General features: G+C 57.3%; 2 protein-coding genes across 4 annotated transcripts; one reads left to right on the forward strand and one right to left on the reverse strand.

Annotated features, from left to right (window-relative positions):
• Positions 1-1813: 1813 nt before the first annotated feature.
• On the reverse strand, positions 1814-7710 carry LY6H (lymphocyte antigen 6 family member H). 3 transcript variants are annotated; one of them, XM_033126044.1, is made up of 5 exons: positions 7692-7710; positions 5304-5366; positions 4677-4804; positions 3874-3993; positions 1814-3629 (listed from the first exon to the last, which is right to left on the reverse strand). In XM_033126044.1, coding segments are annotated over exons 1-5 (549 nt in total). In that variant the 5' UTR covers positions 7694-7710; the 3' UTR covers positions 1814-3393. The 3 variants fall into 3 exon arrangements, with proteins under 3 accessions (XP_032981935.1, XP_032981933.1, XP_032981936.1); XM_033126042.1 differs by lacking the exon at positions 7692-7710 and adding an exon at positions 5623-5807; XM_033126045.1 differs by lacking the exon at positions 7692-7710 and adding an exon at positions 5623-5641 and having other exon boundaries at positions 5256-5366.
• A 3514-nt stretch (positions 7711-11224) lies between these two features.
• GPIHBP1 (glycosylphosphatidylinositol anchored high density lipoprotein binding protein 1) lies at positions 11225-13514 on the forward strand. Its single transcript, XM_033126055.1, has 4 exons — positions 11225-11326; positions 11908-12042; positions 12939-13055; positions 13161-13514. Exons 1-4 carry the CDS (start codon positions 11275-11277, stop codon positions 13394-13396), a joined length of 540 nt encoding a protein of 179 aa, XP_032981946.1. The 5' UTR covers positions 11225-11274; the 3' UTR covers positions 13397-13514.
• The last annotated feature ends 3603 nt before the right edge of the window (positions 13515-17117 follow it).

Below are 17117 nucleotides of genomic sequence, written 5' to 3' on the forward strand. Positions count from 1 at the left end.
CACAGACCCTTCCAGTGCCCCTTCCCCACCTTCACGGAGTGGCCAGCTGGCCCTTCTGAGGGCCTGGACCTGAGCCCATTGACCCCAATCAATACTCAGTTAGATCCATGTCGCTCACAGGAGGCGTTCTCGGACAGAACAGGGGAGGGATCAAGTACAAGCCCCAGGGAGGGAACTGAGGGAGGAGTTCGTCCTCCCAGATGCCCACACTCCTCGTCGTTCCTCATCCACTCCGCCTGGCTAGCATTCTGCCAGGCTGGGACAGAAGGGGCCAGAGGCCTGGGTTCTAGGCTCTGCCCTTCTTCCACATACGACCCTTCCTGTGAATCTGCCAGAATCAAAATAGCACGACACGGACTGTGTGACAAAGTGCCCACTGGGATCCCGCTAGGTAGCAGGTCAGAAGCATGCCGACACGTGTGGGAATGCATTCTATTCTCACGGTGTCAATGGGACAAAGTCTTATATAATACGTGGCATTGAAGAAAATGAGCCATTTCTTTAGAAGACGTCCCTGCCTCCTGCCACGTCATAAGCTCCAGGTGGACTGGCTATCTGAATGTGGTTGCCAAGTTTGTAACAATATTAGAAGAAAATAGCGACAACTTTCATAAGATAAGGACAGAGCGGGTTCTCCTAAGGTCAGAAGCCCAGAAACCACAAAAAACAATGAGGTTCACCCAGGGAACTTGAGAACATGCATGTATATACAGTGGACACCAAAACAGACCCAAGGAAATATTTGCAAAACATACACCTGGGAAAACTGTGTCCCTAATACACAAAATGCTCTACAAATCAGTACGACAAACACCACAATGGAAGGGCGGGCCGAGGGTGTGGTCAGTCACAGGACAGACACGATGGCTGACAAAGTTCTCACCGGTTCAGCCTCACTGGCAACTGTTTAATGGCAATCCGGTAAGATTCTAGTTTTCATCTACCAGACAGACTGACAAACATTCCTAGAGTTGGATAACATCCACTGCTAGTGAGGGCGGAAGGAACGGGCAGGACCAGAGCGTGACACAGCCTTTCTGTGTCGATTTTGTATCTAGGCAGCTATCCTTCGTGGTTCAGCTGTCCACTTCTCAAAACTGACTGGCAAGAATAATCACGAGTCCCCGAGGATGTGAGGATGAGGATGGTTGCATCAGTGTTGCTAAGAGCAGACCCTGGACCCACAGGTAAGGGTGGTTAAATAAATCTCAGTTTATTTTGTTCGTTCAGGGGAATACTCAGCAGACCCTGAAAACAAAAGGTCCATCTAGTCGTGCTGACCTGGAAAGATGCCCTTGGATAACTATTCGGAGAAAGAATCAAATGGCTGGTGTGCGGCATGTCCGTGTACCCACTGGGCTGAGCTGCTGACCTGGGCTGTGGAGGGCAACCCTCCAACACCTTGTCAGAGTGGGGACTACACCGAAATGCTGTGAGAGGTGGGGCCACGGACTCAGGCCCAGCAGCTTGGAAATGGGCACTGAGGTGTCGTGTCCAGACTCTCTGTGCCGTGCTACCCTCCCTGGGAGCCCCCATTGACTTCTAGTTGTGAATCATTCTTAAAAGAGCTAGCAGAATTCCATCTTAAATGCATCCCTCAAATAATAAATTCAGTGCACAAAAACTCGCGGTGGGTGCGGGGGCCAAGGCCTCACCCGCCACAACCTCTGGGCTCCACTGCTCCCCACTGCTCTCCAGCTTCCAGCCTCCTCGGACCCTGAACTTTCTCATTACACGGAGTGAGCTGCTGTTTTCCAGATCACCCGCCAGCAGCACCCAGTCCCTGCACTCCCCAAAGTACACCAGACACAAATGTGGGTAGCACACTTTACTGAGGTTCGGGCAGGGGCAAGATGGGGGTACATTGCAGAGCATCAGAGCAAACTAAAACAGCGGAGACGACCCTCGGACACGTCCCTCGGCCATTTCCACCAGCAGGAAGTTGACACCAGTCTCCAGTGACCCCACTCTACTCTCTGGTTCACTCACCCTGAACCCAAGACCTCTCTCCATGGCTCATCAGAGGAGCCTGGAATGGAGGTCAAGGCCAGCTCTCAGTGGAACCATTGTTCTTTCCAAGGAACCCAGGACCTAGGAGTGACCATGGTCTGGGTCAGCCACACAGGGATGAGGAAGAACTAGCCAAAGACCTGACCCCAGAGGAAGCCTGGCGTGGCCGCCCAGTATCATGTGTCCAGTGGGTAAGCCACATGTCCAGTGGGTGCAGGAAGCTGGCCTGGACTTGGGTGAAAGGATGAGACCACAGAGCCATGGCTGGAGCAGGAAGGGCCAGAAGCAGCACCCTCAGACCTGCCTCCTCCCACCCAAGTGCCCCAGTCCATCTGAGCCCTCCCACACAGGGGTGGGCTTCCTTAGCCAGATTGGGCGCTGGCCTTCAGGACCCTGCCCACAGTGCTGCCCAATTCAGGGGGAGGGCGGGGGTTGTCTGGTTAAGAGGCAGAATGCGAGCCCATGAGGGCTGCGAGGGGAGCCCAACAAAGCCCCAGCAGTTCTCAGGGGAGCTGCCCTCGGGTCTCATCATCCGTGGGGCCGAGACAGAGCAGGGACAGGAGTCCCACACACACAGGCCTGTGTGTCTGTGTGCGTGTGTGTGGCGTAGGCGTGTGTGTGTGTGTCTACACTGAGGCACACCGATCCACGTGCTAGTGGGGTGTCCATGGTTTAATGTGCACGTGTGTGCACATCGGTGGGAGTGAGCATGTGGACATGTGAGCGTGGGTGTGGACACAAGTGTCCCACTCTGCAGGCAGCGGGGGGACACCGCTGTATTTGTGTGGCCAGTGTGAGCCTGTGCATCTGGTGTCTGCAGTGCAGGCGCGGTTGTAAGGGCTCCCCCTCGGGCCACCCTGTGATCTGGTTCATCTCAACTCTAACCTTCCCCCATCCTATTGCTCCCAAACCTCATGGGGCCCAAGGTCCCCCAGGCAGCCCAGCCCTCACAGCCCCCACAGCCCACCTGCTCTTTCTCAGCGCCTCATTCCCTGCTTTCTGCCAGGAAGCTTCTGCCCCCCACACCTAGGTATGGACCTAGGTCTCCGGACTCAGAAGTGACTTTATTTCTCTGTAGGTCATGCCCTCATAGCTAGGCTGTTGGCTGGGCCTGGCTCAGTCTGGCTTCCCTCAGAGACCTGGAGGTCCCAGCCCCGCCCCCCCCCGCCCTCACCCCCGACTTCCTGCCCACCCGACACCTGATGTTCTGGAGATGTCCTGCTGGCTAGGACTCAGAGCTGGTGGAGACATGGGGAGGGGTGAGGGCCACAGATGGTGGAGCCAGGCCAAGGCTGCCTCCAGCCCCAGCCAGGCCAGGCTGAGGAGGGGGCAGCCACAGGCTCCAGGGGACAAGCTCAGAAGCCCTGCAGGAGGGAGGAGAACTCAGGGCCCAGCCCGGAGGAGGGTGGGCCCCAGGCTGAGCAGGAGCCCTCCGGCCAGGGCCCAGGGGCTGCCCCTGGCCCCGGACACGCCGTTGCACAAATCTTTCTCGCAGCAGTCCACGTCTACTTTTAAGATCCCAGAGTTAATGAAGCCCATCAGATAATCTGAGAAAAAATGCCGCTTAACAAAGTCGCAGGACGAGGCACACATCCTGTTCACGGAATGGTCCTTCCTGCCTGAGGAAGAAGGGGAGCCTGGGATTGGAGCCCCAGCTGGGCCCTCTGCCTCGTGCCCAGGACCCAGCTTGGGACCCAGAACAGCAAAGCTGAGGCTCTCAACCCACCCATGCTACCCCAACAACGTGGAAAGGGCCATGGAGGGGCCAGGGCAGGACAGGCACCTGCTCAGTGTCACACAGCAGGCCAGAGGGGCTCAGAGGATCCCCAACCTCTCCCCACCCCGGGCCACGTCCTGACTTACTGCTGCTGGGATCCGTGATCCGGACGCTGGCACACACCGTGTCCGATGGCTGGCACTGCTTCGGGGTGCAATGGCTGGAGTTGGTGGTCAGTGTGCAGTCCTGGCACCATAGGCCATGAGCTGGTTGAGGCCCGAGGAGGAGGATGACCAGCGGAACTGAAGGCCAGGCCGGCCAGCCCCACATCCTCCCCACCTGCCTGCTGCAGGCGCTCCTCGGACAACCGTGCTGCTGTGGGGGGGTGGACACCCTCCGGCCAGCAGTGACCAGGTCAGACTGGCACCTGGAGGGCAGGCCCTGGGAGAACCTGTGTCCCTTCCCAGGAGTCTGCAGAGAGGGTTCTACCACTGGGACTCTGGAAATTCCTGTGCCCCCTCCCGGCCCCCCCCAAACACAGCCACAAGTACCTCACACCTGTGGTGCCCTCCCACACACTCCGACCCCCTCATGCACTCACCCTCCCCATCCCAGAGTCCAACGTTCTAAGCTTCAAAGGACCAAACAGGACTTGATGGGCAGCCAGGTGGGGTTCTGAGAGTGATGGAGCACAGAACCTCTGCACTGAGCGAGGGACAAGCGTGCAGGACCAGTCCGGGTGCAAGGCCCAGGAGGAAAAGTGCTCCGAAGCCCGCAGGGACCCGCGTGGCTGGAGCTGGAGCAGTGCAAGGGAGGGAGACAGGAACTGGAGTCCCAGGGGCTGGGGAGGGGATGTGGGTTTGATGGGCACCATCGGAGGATGACGGCCCCACGGCCCCATCTTCCAGAAGACTTGGCCCACCTCAGGGCGGGCTGCCCCCAGACTCACCGGGCGCAGAGCACAGCAGAGCGGCCAGCAGCACCAAGCCAAGGCCCTTCATGGCTGCAGGCAGCATGCTCCAGACGGGCCTTGGGAAGACGCAGGGGCTGCGGGCGGGGGTCCTCTGGGGCGCAGGCCTGGCAAGGAGAAGCCTCGGTCAGCAGACCCAGCCCTCGGCCGAGCCCGAAGGACCCTCTTTTTCTGGCCTCCAAATGCAACCTCCTCGCAGGAATACACAGCGGGGTCGTCTGGGAGATCGCAAAGCCCCACCCCCAGCCCATCCCCCAGAGTGTCTGTCCATCATCACAGCATCTCTTCCAGCGAGAATAGGTACAACCCGAGATGTGCCCACCCCGCGCCCAGCACCTGTGGGATGGGGGGGCGAGATCGGGGGTGCGTCTCCTCCTCCCTGGGGAGCCGTAGGTGCGTCCGGAGAGAAAAGGGCAGGGCAAGGTGCGAGCGAACGGTACCTGCCGATGGGGGGAGGGGCGAGCGCCACGTCCCCACCCCCACCCCTGGGCTGGGGGGCCGGGAACCCCGCGCTGAGCCCCCTCCCATCGCCTGCCCTGCGCGCATCTCTGCGCTCACCGCTGATCAGAGCGTGGAGCGCAGGTCACGAGTCGGGGGCACACTCACATCCCTGGGGTGTCGGCACTCCGAGGCTCCGGGAGGCGCGGGGATCGGTGCCCTTCGGTCTCCCTGCGGACCGGAACCCGGGCGCAGCTTCGTCTTTCGGGGAACGCAGCCGCAGACGCGGACCCCGCGCGAGGGGCGGGGCGGAACTGGGGCGGGGGTTCGCGGGGGCGGGGGCGGCGGGAGGCGTGCGGGGAGCACCCGCGGCCCTGAGGTCCGCGCCAGGTAGCTGTCCCGGGCGGTCCTGTGCCCCTCGCCGCTTGACCGCTCGCGCCCACCCTCTTCGGTTCCCACTCTCTCCACCGCTGCTACCTCCCCCTACCCAGGCGTGGGCAGGATCCCTTCCCCCTCTGCTTGGCTGAGGTCCCCTTGATATTTCTCGGAAGAACGTTTACTGCGAATTGAAGCAAAACGCACAAAGACGCAGAGAGGAGGAGGGAGGGAATTAACGAGGGGAGGTACTCGTGCCTGTTCACAGACTCGCAGCCCTGGGGCCCCTCCCCTCCGCAACCCCATCCTAGGTTCCGATTGTGAGTGTTCGAGGCTGTTCTCCCTTGAACATCCATGACGATCCCCACCAGCAGCCGCAGCCCCGGGGACTGCCGTCTCCAACAACACTCACACCTGAGGGCAAGTCCCACAGCCTGGGCGGGGTATCAAGGCCATCTGGCCCCGCTCCGGCTGGGTTCTCAGCTTTGTCTCTCGCCTTCCCTGCTCACAAAGCTGTGGGTGTGCTCCGCCTTTGCACCTGCGTCCCTTGTGCCTGGAATCCGTCTCTGGGGCAAGTGTGGGGGTCCTTCCTTTCGTCCTGTCCTCATTTGTCCAGCAAATATTGATGGAGCGCCCACTATTGGCCTAGCGCTGCTCTGGGACCCCCTACAAGAAGATGAGAGGAGGGTATCTGCCGCCGCCCCAATCTTACATTAGACGGATGATGGTCACTTCTATGTCCCAATCATAGCCTTCACTGAGCTCATGCATGTGCTCTGATCCCTGTGTGTGTGTTATCTCATCACGGTCTCACAACAACCCTACCATCAGGTATTGTCATCATTCCCATTTTATAGATGAGGAAACTACAGCACCCAGAGGTTGAGTTCCCTGCCATGGTCACAAAGTGTGTGTGACAGTGACCATGAGATACAGCCACGTTGGAACCTAAGCCCTGGGCTGCAGAACCTGAACACTTCACTGCTGAGCAGCAGGAGTGAAGGCAAAGGAGGAGATGGACAAGGGACCATGACTTGGGAACGGGGATTTCCGCAGATTCAGCAGAACTCAAATATGAGCTGGAAGTCAAAAATCAGCAAACGTCCAAGTGAAATAGCCTCCAAAGTGAGACACAGCAGAAACCGTGGTGAGTGACAGGTTTAAATTCCCACAAACTTTCTAAATCGAAGGTATCATATATAGAATATTAAATCAAACTGTTTCATAGGTTTAAGATATATTAAAGGAAGGAACACTATTAAAACTGACCATGCTTAGCTGGAAAAAAAAAAAGAACCTCTAGGAATGAAAAACCTTTCATCGAAATTAAAAGATCAGCAGAAATCTTGAAAAAATTATGCTAAGTGAAAATAAAAATAATAAAGAAGCATGTACTGTGTGGTTTCCTTTGTATGAAATGTCCAGATTAGAAAAATCCAAGAGACAGAAAGTATATTAGTGGTTGCCTGGAGCGGCGAGGAGGAAAGAATGGGTAGTTTCTGCTAATGATCAAGGGATGTCTTTTCAGGTAGTGGAAATGTTCCAAAAATAGATAGTGAAGATGATTGCAACAAGTCTGTGAATATACTAAGAACCACTGAGTTGTATACTTAAAAAGGGTGAATTTTCCAGTATGTGAATTATATTTCAATAAAATGGTTGTAAAAAAAACTCAGCAAATGTGTTAGGCAGCAAATTAGACACAACAGAAGAGGGAATTTGTGAACTGGAATAGAAATCTGAAGACATTATCAAAAATGTAGCACAGGGATAAGGAGATGAAAAATAAGAAAGAGAAGTTAAGACACACAAAAGATGGTGTGTCAATAGCTCATATAAGACTGGTTGAAGTCCCAAAAGGAAAGAGAGGTCAATATTTGAAGAGATTATGCCCCCAAATATTTCAGAATTGGTGAAAAATAAGTATTTACAGAGAAGCATGACTAAATAGAATAAACAAAAAGAAAACCCACACTTAGGTACAACGTAGTGAAATTGCAGACCACCAAAGACAAAAGATGATATTTTAAAACAACCAAAATAAAGGGAGATCAACTCTAAAAAAAAAAAAAATAGTGGCTACACTGACAGCACAATTTCAACAGCAACAACAAAGGCCAAAAGACAGTGTAATGATATCTTTAAAGTGTTTGGAGGAAAATAACTGGGATTCACACTTACATCAGTGCACGGCGAGTGAAGCAGATTGCTCTGCATCGTGCTGGTGGGCCTCACTCAATCAGTTGAAGGCCTGAATAGACCAAAAGATTTTCCTTGAGCAAGAGGGAATTCTGCCAGCAGATGGCCTTCGAACTTGAACTGAAACATTGTCTTTTTCTGACTCCTGTCTGCTGGCCCACCCTACAGCTTTTGGACTTGCCAGCCTCCATAATCGCATGAATTAATTCATTAATTCCTTAAAATAAGTCTCTCTCTCCCTCTCTCTCCCTCTCCTTCTCTCTCTCTCTCTCTCTCTCTCTCTCTCTCTCTATATATATATATATATATATATATATATATATATATATATATATACACATGCCACAGGGATCTTCTGACATGTCAGTGAATGATGTCCGTCCCTTGCCTCAACCCTTTCTGTTCCCATTTCTGCAGACATCACTGACCACTAACCTTGAAGCCATTCCCAAGCTCTTTTTCCTTTGGCCAAGATGCTGTGAGGCCACAAATAATGTTGTTTTAAGCCCTTAAATTCTGGGGTAATTTGTTATGCAGCAAAAGATAAGACAGGTGGTTGGGGCCTGGCTAGATATATTGGGGGCAGGGGGCAGATGCCCAGTGTCCAAAGAGTAATGTCCAAGGAGTTGGGGCCAGTCCCTGGGGAATGCAGCTTTGGGCCTGCTCCCCAGAGAGCAGAGACCGGTGCTCTCCCACTCTAGGCTTGGTTGCCAGGGAAACAGAGATTCCTATTCTGGTTTCCAAGCTACTCTGCCTTCCTCCCTATGTATGTGGGACAGTTTCATCCTATTAGAATTTTTGCAAACAAGAATACCAGTCCATCCTGGTTTGCAAAAGAAAGGGTTTTCTTTAACGGAATGAGGGCAGATCATGTCACTGTGTGGCTTGGGCCCCTTCTGTTTGAACAGTCCCTGCAGGGAGCTGGTGACAGCTGGCCTTGACCTCCCTTTTCCCAGCTTGAGCTGCCCAGATGCCCTGATCCTGGGGAGCAGGCACTGGGTTCTCACCCTACTCTGTGTCGTTCTGACTAGTACCCACAGCGTGGGGCGACTCTATGGCCATGGCCCAAGTCTCACATTGTCCTCAGGATCCAGGACCATTGGCAAGCCCGACCCATAGCAGAGCCAGGTGGTCAGAACCAAGGACAGCGTTAGAGGCTGCTGCTCTCCAGCCATTGGCTGCTGAGCTTCCTGTGCTCCCGGGCAGAGGGGACAGGTCTCTGGGTCAGGCCCTGACCAGGAGAGGGGTGAGGTTGGGTCACGCAGAGATGTGTAGCAGAGCTTTCTCCACGTATTTTTGGCTGTCCTGGATGATGTGGCTGCAGGCCTTGTTACGAAGAAGGGCCATTTCTCAAAAGACCACCTGGCCTCACCGAGAAGGCCATGCAAGGGTCAACAGAGATACTCTGTGTCATCCACACAGCGATTGTTTCCTGAAAGGTTGTCAAACTCTGAGACGGAGAACATCCCTGACTTCCAGAACAGTGGAGGGATAGTATGTGGGCTGGGCTGAATGCGGCACCCCAAACGATATCCAAATCCTAACTCCCAGACCCTGTGAATGTGAGCTTATTTGGACAAAAGGTCTTTGTGGATGGAGTTAAGGATCTGGAGATGGGGTCATCCTGGTTTTAGGGTGGTCCCTAGATCCAATGTCTGGGAGGACAAAGAGACAAAGGACAGGGAGCCCTGTGGCAGAGACACACAGGGAGTGTCCATGTGAAGACAGAGGCTGACATTGGAGTTTTCAGTCAGATCGGCTTCAACGCAAGCCTAGCTCCTTATGGGGCTGCCACCTGGCTCCTGGCAGCCAAGAGCTCAAGGTGGCAGATCTGCTTCCCTGTCCACAGTGTGTGGGGGACATTCCCTAAGGTCCTGGAAGCCCCCATCGTAGGGTGCCGCACTCCTCTGGGCCTGGTGTCAGGAGCCCATTGAGACTGTACTGGGAAAGGGGAGGTGTCAGCAATGATGTCAGACTTGAGCCCCCTCCCTGGAGCTGAGGCCCCCTGGGGTGATGGGTCACCAAGAGGAGAGGGATGGATGTTTGGGGGACAACCTCAGTGTTGGCATTTACCCAAAGGCACGGAAAACTTGTCCACACAAAAACCTGCACATGGACGCTTAAGCAGCTTTACTCCTAACTGAGAAAACTTGAAGCCGTCAAGATGTCCTTCAGGAGGTGAGTGGATAAACTGTGGTCCATCCGTCCACACACTGGAATAGTATTCAGCACTAAAAAGAAATGCGCTGTCAGGCCGTGAAACGACAGACGTGGAGGAACCTGAAATGCACATGACTGAGTGCAAGAAGCCCACGTGACAAGGCCACACAGTCTATGGTTCCAACGGTACCCATTCCGGAAGAGGCAACACGACGGACACAGTAACGAGATCGGTCATTGCCAGGAGGGTCCGGGGGGAGAGAGATAAACAGCTGGAGCACAGAGGGTTTCCAGGGCAGTGAAAATCCTCTGGCATGAAATTATAATGGTGGGTACACGTCATCATACACGTGTCCAAATCCACAGAATGTCCAACACCAAGAGTGAACCCTAATGTGGACCATGGACTTGGGGTGGTTGCGATGTGTCGGCGCAGCTCACGTATCACTCTGGTGGGGCACGTTGATAACGGGGTAGGCACTTCGGGGGTGGGGGCGTATATGGGAATTCTCTATCTTCTCAATTTTGCTGGGAACTTAAAATTGCTTTGAAAAAAATGTCTGATTTAAAAAAGAGAAAGTTTAAGAACTGAAAAAAACATCAATGCTAGCCTGGACATCTGGGACTGAGTCAAGGGCAGCTCTGAGCCAGGCACTCCTCTCCCAGGCACCAAATCTTCCTCCATAAAAGGAGGGGCCAGGACTAGCTCACACTCAAGGTGCACCAGCTCTAACATCCTAGAACTTCGGACACGCTCCCACCATCGCGTGGCCTTCCTCCACCCCTCTGTGAGCTCCCTGCACTGCCTTTCCAGCACTGGCATGTCTGTGTTTTCTCCCTTGCTCACCTGCTGTCCTGGGTGTGGCCATCTCCAGGCACCGGCAAGTTCCACCGGGGCCAGTGGGGACACAGGGACGCCAAGATCAGGCTGCCCTCCGGGAGCTCCAGCCTGGTTGGAGAGACAGGGCATCAGCCATCCTCCCCAGCTCTGTGTGGGGATCAGCAAGATGAGTGTCAGGGTTCAAGGCACTTGGGCTGAGCTGGAGAAAGGGGAGAACAGGGCCCAGGGTGTCAGCGGAAGGGTCTGTCCAGCTCAGCGGCCAGGTCTTGTGGGGGCCAGAGGTGGAGTCTGGTCCTGAGCCTCACCAGCCCCGGGTACTGGGGCCAGAAAGCCAGGTCAGGGCAGAGCAGCACAGATGGGCAGGACACCCAAGGCCAACACTGACTTCCCTTCCCCTGGGTCCCTGAAGTCCAGGAGGGAAACTGTCCCATTGTTTGAGGCTGGAGCTGGGGGGGGCCAGGCCCAGGGGCTTCCAGGAAGCCCCCAGCAGTACTCTTTGTCCCATTTCCCACAGATGCAGAGCCCCAGCAGGACAAAGTGAGCAGATCCAGAGCTCCTGGCAGGATGAAGGTGCTCCCGGCTGTCCTGCTCGCCCTGCTGTTGTGCAGGCAACCAGGTACTTGTGGCAAGGGGACGACCCTGCAATGACAGCGGACCTCATAGTCTGGGACCCCATCCTGGGGACAAGACATGGCTTGGGAGAAAGGGGGATGAGGGTGCAGTCTGAGGCCAGAGGGAGGTGGATGGGGGCTCTGTGGGCTCCCATAGGTCCCCAAACCTCTACACTTCCAGCCCCGGCCCACTCCTGGGGGACACAGGCTCCCCTCCCCACCAGCCCCAGGCTTGGCCTCTCCGAAATGCAGGCTTTGGGGTGCCCTCTCCTCTCTCAGCCTCAATTTCCTTTTCTGTAGAATGGGCAGGCTACCCTGAGGGTTCAGAGGCGGGGTGACGGGCAGCTGCTGTAAAGGGCCGGCCACAGCCGCTGGGGGTAAAGACAGTGCCTGGTCATAGTCAGGTACGGGGCCAGGGCCTGTGGAGACCCAGACAGCGACCTTGCCTGTGTGGGAGGCTGCAGGCAGGGAAGGACAGAGGGATGGGAACAGGCCGGATCTAGGACTGGGGGCTCGGCACTGGGCGCCGAGCGTGTGTCCTCTGCACCTGGACAGCAGAGGTTTACCGGCATCCCTGCGTGGCCAGGGAGAGGGCGGGCACAGGATGAGGATAATGACGACTACTTTGGCTATGACGAGGACGATGAGGACGACAAGGACGACAAGGATGATAAGGACGACGAGGACGACAGGGAAGACGAGGCAGGCAGCGGCGGCAGAGGTACCTGTCCACCCCGGCCCCCACCGTAGGCATCCGTGCCCCTCTTTCAGTACTTCTTAAGGGTGCCCCTGAGTGCCAGGCTGGGTGTGGGGCTGGAGTAATGTGGACGCACAGGCAAGGGCCGCCTGTGAGCTTGCCTTCCAGCGGGGCAGGGAAGGGGGTGAGGAGGGGACCCCGACACTCAGCACACCCCTCACCTCACTCACCCTGGCTGTGCCCTTCAAGTGCCATCCAGGGTAGGGAGCCTAGAAGGAGCTCCTACTGGGACGGGCAACGGTGCCTGGGCAGAGAGGTTGAATAGGGGTTCACCAAGCAGAGAGGGGCTCAATGGAGCCTCAGGATGGAGAGAACAATGAATACAAAACCCTGGATGTTGAGTCATGAGCAGAAAGGCCCTCTGGAGCAGGGCAGGGCAGGGGAAGGTGGGCTGGCCCTGGGTCAACGGGGTGGATAGGCTCCTGCAGGTGACAGGGAGCAGGGACAATGGCTTAGAACAAAACAGAGTGAGAGATGAGACCCACGCCCCACCCCTCATCGTGACATGGAGGCCACGCTTCCTCTGTCCCATACCCGAGGATAAAGCCAAGGGCGTCACCAGCATCCAACTTGCATGGCCTAGGGCTGCCAGCCCAGCCCTGCCCCTTACACCCCCAGCATGCCCCCCGCCTCCACCCATACCCTGTGGGCTCTCTCACCCCAGGCCTTGGCTCTGCAGGCCAGAGGAGGTGTGGAGGGAGGCTCTGGCAGGGCTGACTTTGTGGGCATCAGCTGAGAACAGCAAGGGGAACAGGGAGTGGAAGGAGGTCTCGGCGGTGAAGAGGCCGGACTCGGACTCCCGGGTGAGCTGGGGGCTCCGAGGACTGTGGCGCTTGGCCTGAGCCCCCCTTGCCACACAGGATGGCTGCAGTGCTACTCCTGCAAGGTCTTGCATGAGGAACAAGACTGCAAGGAGATGCGGAGCTGCCCCCTCAGCCAGCCCTTCTGCAAAACCTTGAGCTCCCAGGGGAATACTGGTGAGCAGCCACCCTGGCACCCGGAAGGCACACAGCCCTCGGGGGGCCTCATCCCTGCCCGGGCCTTTCCAGTGTGACACACTCTTTCTCCACCGCCCCCACCAGAGTCGGGTCCTTGGACTACCTACTCCGGGTGGTGTGCAGACACATGTAAACCTTCCACCAGAGAGGTAGCCGAGATCCTGATGACCACAACCTGCTGCCAGACCACCCTGTGCAACATCCCACCTTGGCAAGGCCTCCTGGCCAGGGGCGCAGGAGACCCCCAGGGCAGCCCTGAAACTGTGGCCGCCGCCTTCCTTTTCAGTCTCCTCACTGGCCTGTGGGCAATGGCGTCCTGACTGTGGCCGCCCCGCCCGTGTCCCCCCCGCCTGTCTTGTACCCTGGTGGGCCAGCACCCTGTCCAATCCTCCCCCTCCTGCCCCTCTCATCACCAGCAGCTCTGGAGAATAAACTTGGAGTGCCTTTAATGACTCAGCCCATCTCATTTCCTCGTTTTCCCCTTCTGGCATCCTTGCCCTCTTCCCACGGCCCCGGTGGCGGGATGGGCAGCACATGGGCCTCAGGTCCAGGCCTCAGCCTCTCACAGGGCAGGTCCACAGGCTTAGGCAGAGAAAACACGCACTATATGCCATTCCCTCCCCAGCTTCCCACCTCCATCCACTCATGTGCCTCCCAGCCCACCTGCAGGAGGCTGTGGGTGGGGACCAGGTGGCATGAATGAAGGGCGGCTGGAAGAGCAGGACAAAAGGGTGAGGCAGGAGGGTCGGTTAGGGTGGGACTCTCCAGCCAGCCCCTCAGCCTGGTGGGCATAGGTAGAGGGGAATGGTGGGGGCAGTGTGCTGAGGGGGGTGAAACAGGCCTGTAGGTTCCTGAGAAAAGGAGCGGGACAGTGGGAGAGTGCTGAGTAGGTGAGCCCAGCCCTGCCTGTGCCAGGGGGTGGCCCAGGCCTTGTGGGTCCCCCAGGATTGGCTCTGGCTGAGTTGTATGGTTGGCAGCTGGGCACTTGGCCTTCTTGACTGCACCAAACTCTGCTTTCTCACCACTTGGTGCCAGGACAGAGCTCTGTGCCTCAGTCTCCCCATCAGAGCAGTTATGGAACAAGGCTTAGAGGGCCCTTAGATCCCCACCAGCTCAACATCCCTGGGTTGGGAGGTCCAGAGCCCTCTCCTGCCTGTCGCCTCCCCAGCAGGAAGTGTAGCCTTCCACTCTCCATTCTCCCCTTCCCTTAACGGAAACCTCAAGATCTAGCAGGTAAAGGTGGCAGGCTTCTTCCCCTTCCTCCTTCCTGCTGGCTGGAATGATGGCTGGAGCTCAGCATCCACATTGTACCATGAGGCAGCATACTGAGAACAGCAGGGCCGCATGGAGGAAAGGGCCTGGATCGCTGATGACCTGAAGCCATTCTACCATCCCTGCACTGCCTAACCCAGAACCCCATTACCTGGGAGGGAAATAAACTTCTGCTGTGTTGAAGCTAGTTATTTTAGGTTTCTCTGTCACTTGCATTTTCACATACTCTCACACACACTCATGGACACTCGCTCACAGACAGCTCCTGTTAAGTTACATCAGATGAGAGCACAGCTCAGGGGTCATGCTGCCTGGGTTCAAATGTTCGACCCATGCCCTCCAGCTCACATTCCAAGTGAACATTCAATCTCCAGGTGAACCCTTTCACCTCCCCAACTGGTTTCCTTGTCTGCTAAGTGGGAGGGTAGGTGAGCCCCCCAGTAGAGCTGCAGGGAGAATAATGAAGTGCCACATGTAAAGGGCTTAGAGCCCACGTCTGGCACAGTACGCTTAGCAAACATGAGCTATTGCTGTCAACACGACCACGATGGCCCTGGGTGCCACCTGTGTGTATGGTGGTGGGATCCCCCACCAGAGTCCCTTACGATCAAAGGAAACCTCATTAGCCTCACCTGCCTGCGTTAGGAGCACTGGGTGCTGTCACCTGTGTTCGCAGAATTCTTCCTTCATCCCTTGCCTTAGAACCTGGCAGAGGTCTGAGTGCACATACCCCACCCACCACACTCCCCAAAGATGACCCCCCTTTAAGGCCCTTGCATCAGATGTGAGAGGGTCTGCGAGCTCAGTCTGAAGCCATAGGGGCTGCCCTGGCCGTGGGCTCCTGCTTTGGGAACATCCTCTTCTCCAGGGTCCTGGGGCCAGGCCGGCAGCTGGGGCCCCAGTCCTGCCCCTGGGGAAGCAGAAAGCACAACCCCCACTCATCACTGGGCTCTAAGGGGGACCTGTGGGCACAGAGGAGGCAGGGCTCAGGCCCTGGCGACCTTCCAGAGCACACACCTCACCCCAGGCACGTGCAGGTGTTTGGCCTTCAAGAGCCTGATGCTGGAAATTTCCAGAGCCTGCTGGCCTTGGGTAAGGGCTCTGTCCTGCAGCTCAGATGCTGCCAAGGCCTCCCGCCCTTTCTCAGTGTGACTTGAGGGACCCCAAGACAATAGAGGGGCCTGGAAGTCCCCAGGGCTGAGACACATGCAAGTCCTCCAGTTTGAATCAGCCACTTCCCGCTGTGTGACCTCGACAAGCTGTTTGTTTAGTCTCTGTGTGCTCAGGTCCCTGCTCTGAGCCCTGGAGCTGGCCCTAGGTGGCGGCTCGGCTCCTGTGGAGGCGTCCTTTCTGTCCCTCTTCCTGGCACTGGGCCTGCTCTCTGGTCCTGCTCCCTTCAGTGACCCCCCACTCATACCCACTCGTTCCTAATGGGGAGGAAACGAATGAGCCCATGGGGCTGAGGGACCCCTTCCCAACCTGCCTAACCACCCCTACCCTGGAACCAGCTCCTGGAGCCCCCTCAGGGCCCTGTGTCCCCCACCCAGGGAGGACACTGTCTCCTTCCCTGCTCTTCTGGGCCCACACAACCTGCCAGCTGGGACCAGCGGCTTTGGGGGGTCCCATCCTGGCACAGACCCTCCCTGGGCACCCCTCCCCTGCAGCCTCCGTCCTCCCCCCAGACCCTGGGTCCCCTCCCCTCCTACCATCCACCACACCCGTTTTTGTCCTGTTTGCCCATGTCCTCCCCTCCTTGGGTCATCTGCCATTTTCCGCTGACTGCACCCCACCCAGGCTTGGCTCCTTGGGACTTCCTTCTGCCGGCACAGGAAGCAGGTGGCCGCGGGGCGCATTTCCAGTCCTTGTTCTCCACCATGAGAATGGGATGAGGATGAGAGGATGACCCCAAAGCAGGGCTTTCCTGAGGATGGAGATTCCGAGAGGCGCCCTCCTCCCTCGTGACCGTTGGGGTCTGCAGGGGCCCTGGGACCAGGGACAGGTCAGCACACTCAGGTCCTACCCGGGACCTTCCGGAGCAGAGGGGAGACCTCGGGCTCGTGTGTATATCACAGGGCTCCTGATTGCAGAGAGGGTCACATCTGGTCCAGCCCGCACTCGAGGCGCTGTCCAGCACACAGGCTTTCTGCGTCGGGACAGGCACCCGAGGGAGAAGTGTTGGGGCCCTGAAAAGCTCGTGGGCTGTGCTCAGGTGTACTGAGCGGGAGCTGCCCGTGGGACCAGGGCTGGCGTCGACCGACCTCCGAGAATGGAGCCGGGGGTGGGGATGGGGGAGCTGTGGAGGAAGTAACGCGGAAAAAGCCTCCACTCGTGGTTCCCCCTTATTCACGGTCATCATTCTTCCCAGAGAGAAACCTGAGATAAGGAGGGCGCGGGGGTGAGGGATGGAGTGCAGGAGGGAGTGAGGGGGGCATAAGAGTGAATGAGGGGGTGTCGAGGTGAGTGAGGGGGCGAAAGGGTGGGCGAGAGGGAGGCAAGACTGAGGGAGGGGCTGTGGGACCAGAGTGGGGTGGGAGGAGTCTGCTCGGGGGCGGAGCCCATCGCGGCCGACCACCGAGAGGCCCGGGGACCTCGCCTCCTAGAGCGGCACCGGAAAGGGGCGGGCCCGGCAGCAGGACCTTCCGGCGGGTGCCGAGGCCGGGCTCTCCGCTGGGCAGCCCCCCAGGGCCGGCGCAGGAGGCCTGGGGTGTGGCGGGGCTTGGCAAGGGCCCCGCCCAGGGCCCCTGCGAGGGACGCCCGCGCCCCGCCTCC

Source organism: Rhinolophus ferrumequinum, chromosome 14 (genome assembly GCF_004115265.2).
Source record: "Rhinolophus ferrumequinum isolate MPI-CBG mRhiFer1 chromosome 14, mRhiFer1_v1.p, whole genome shotgun sequence".
NCBI classification, from domain to species: Eukaryota; Metazoa; Chordata; class Mammalia; order Chiroptera; family Rhinolophidae; genus Rhinolophus; species Rhinolophus ferrumequinum.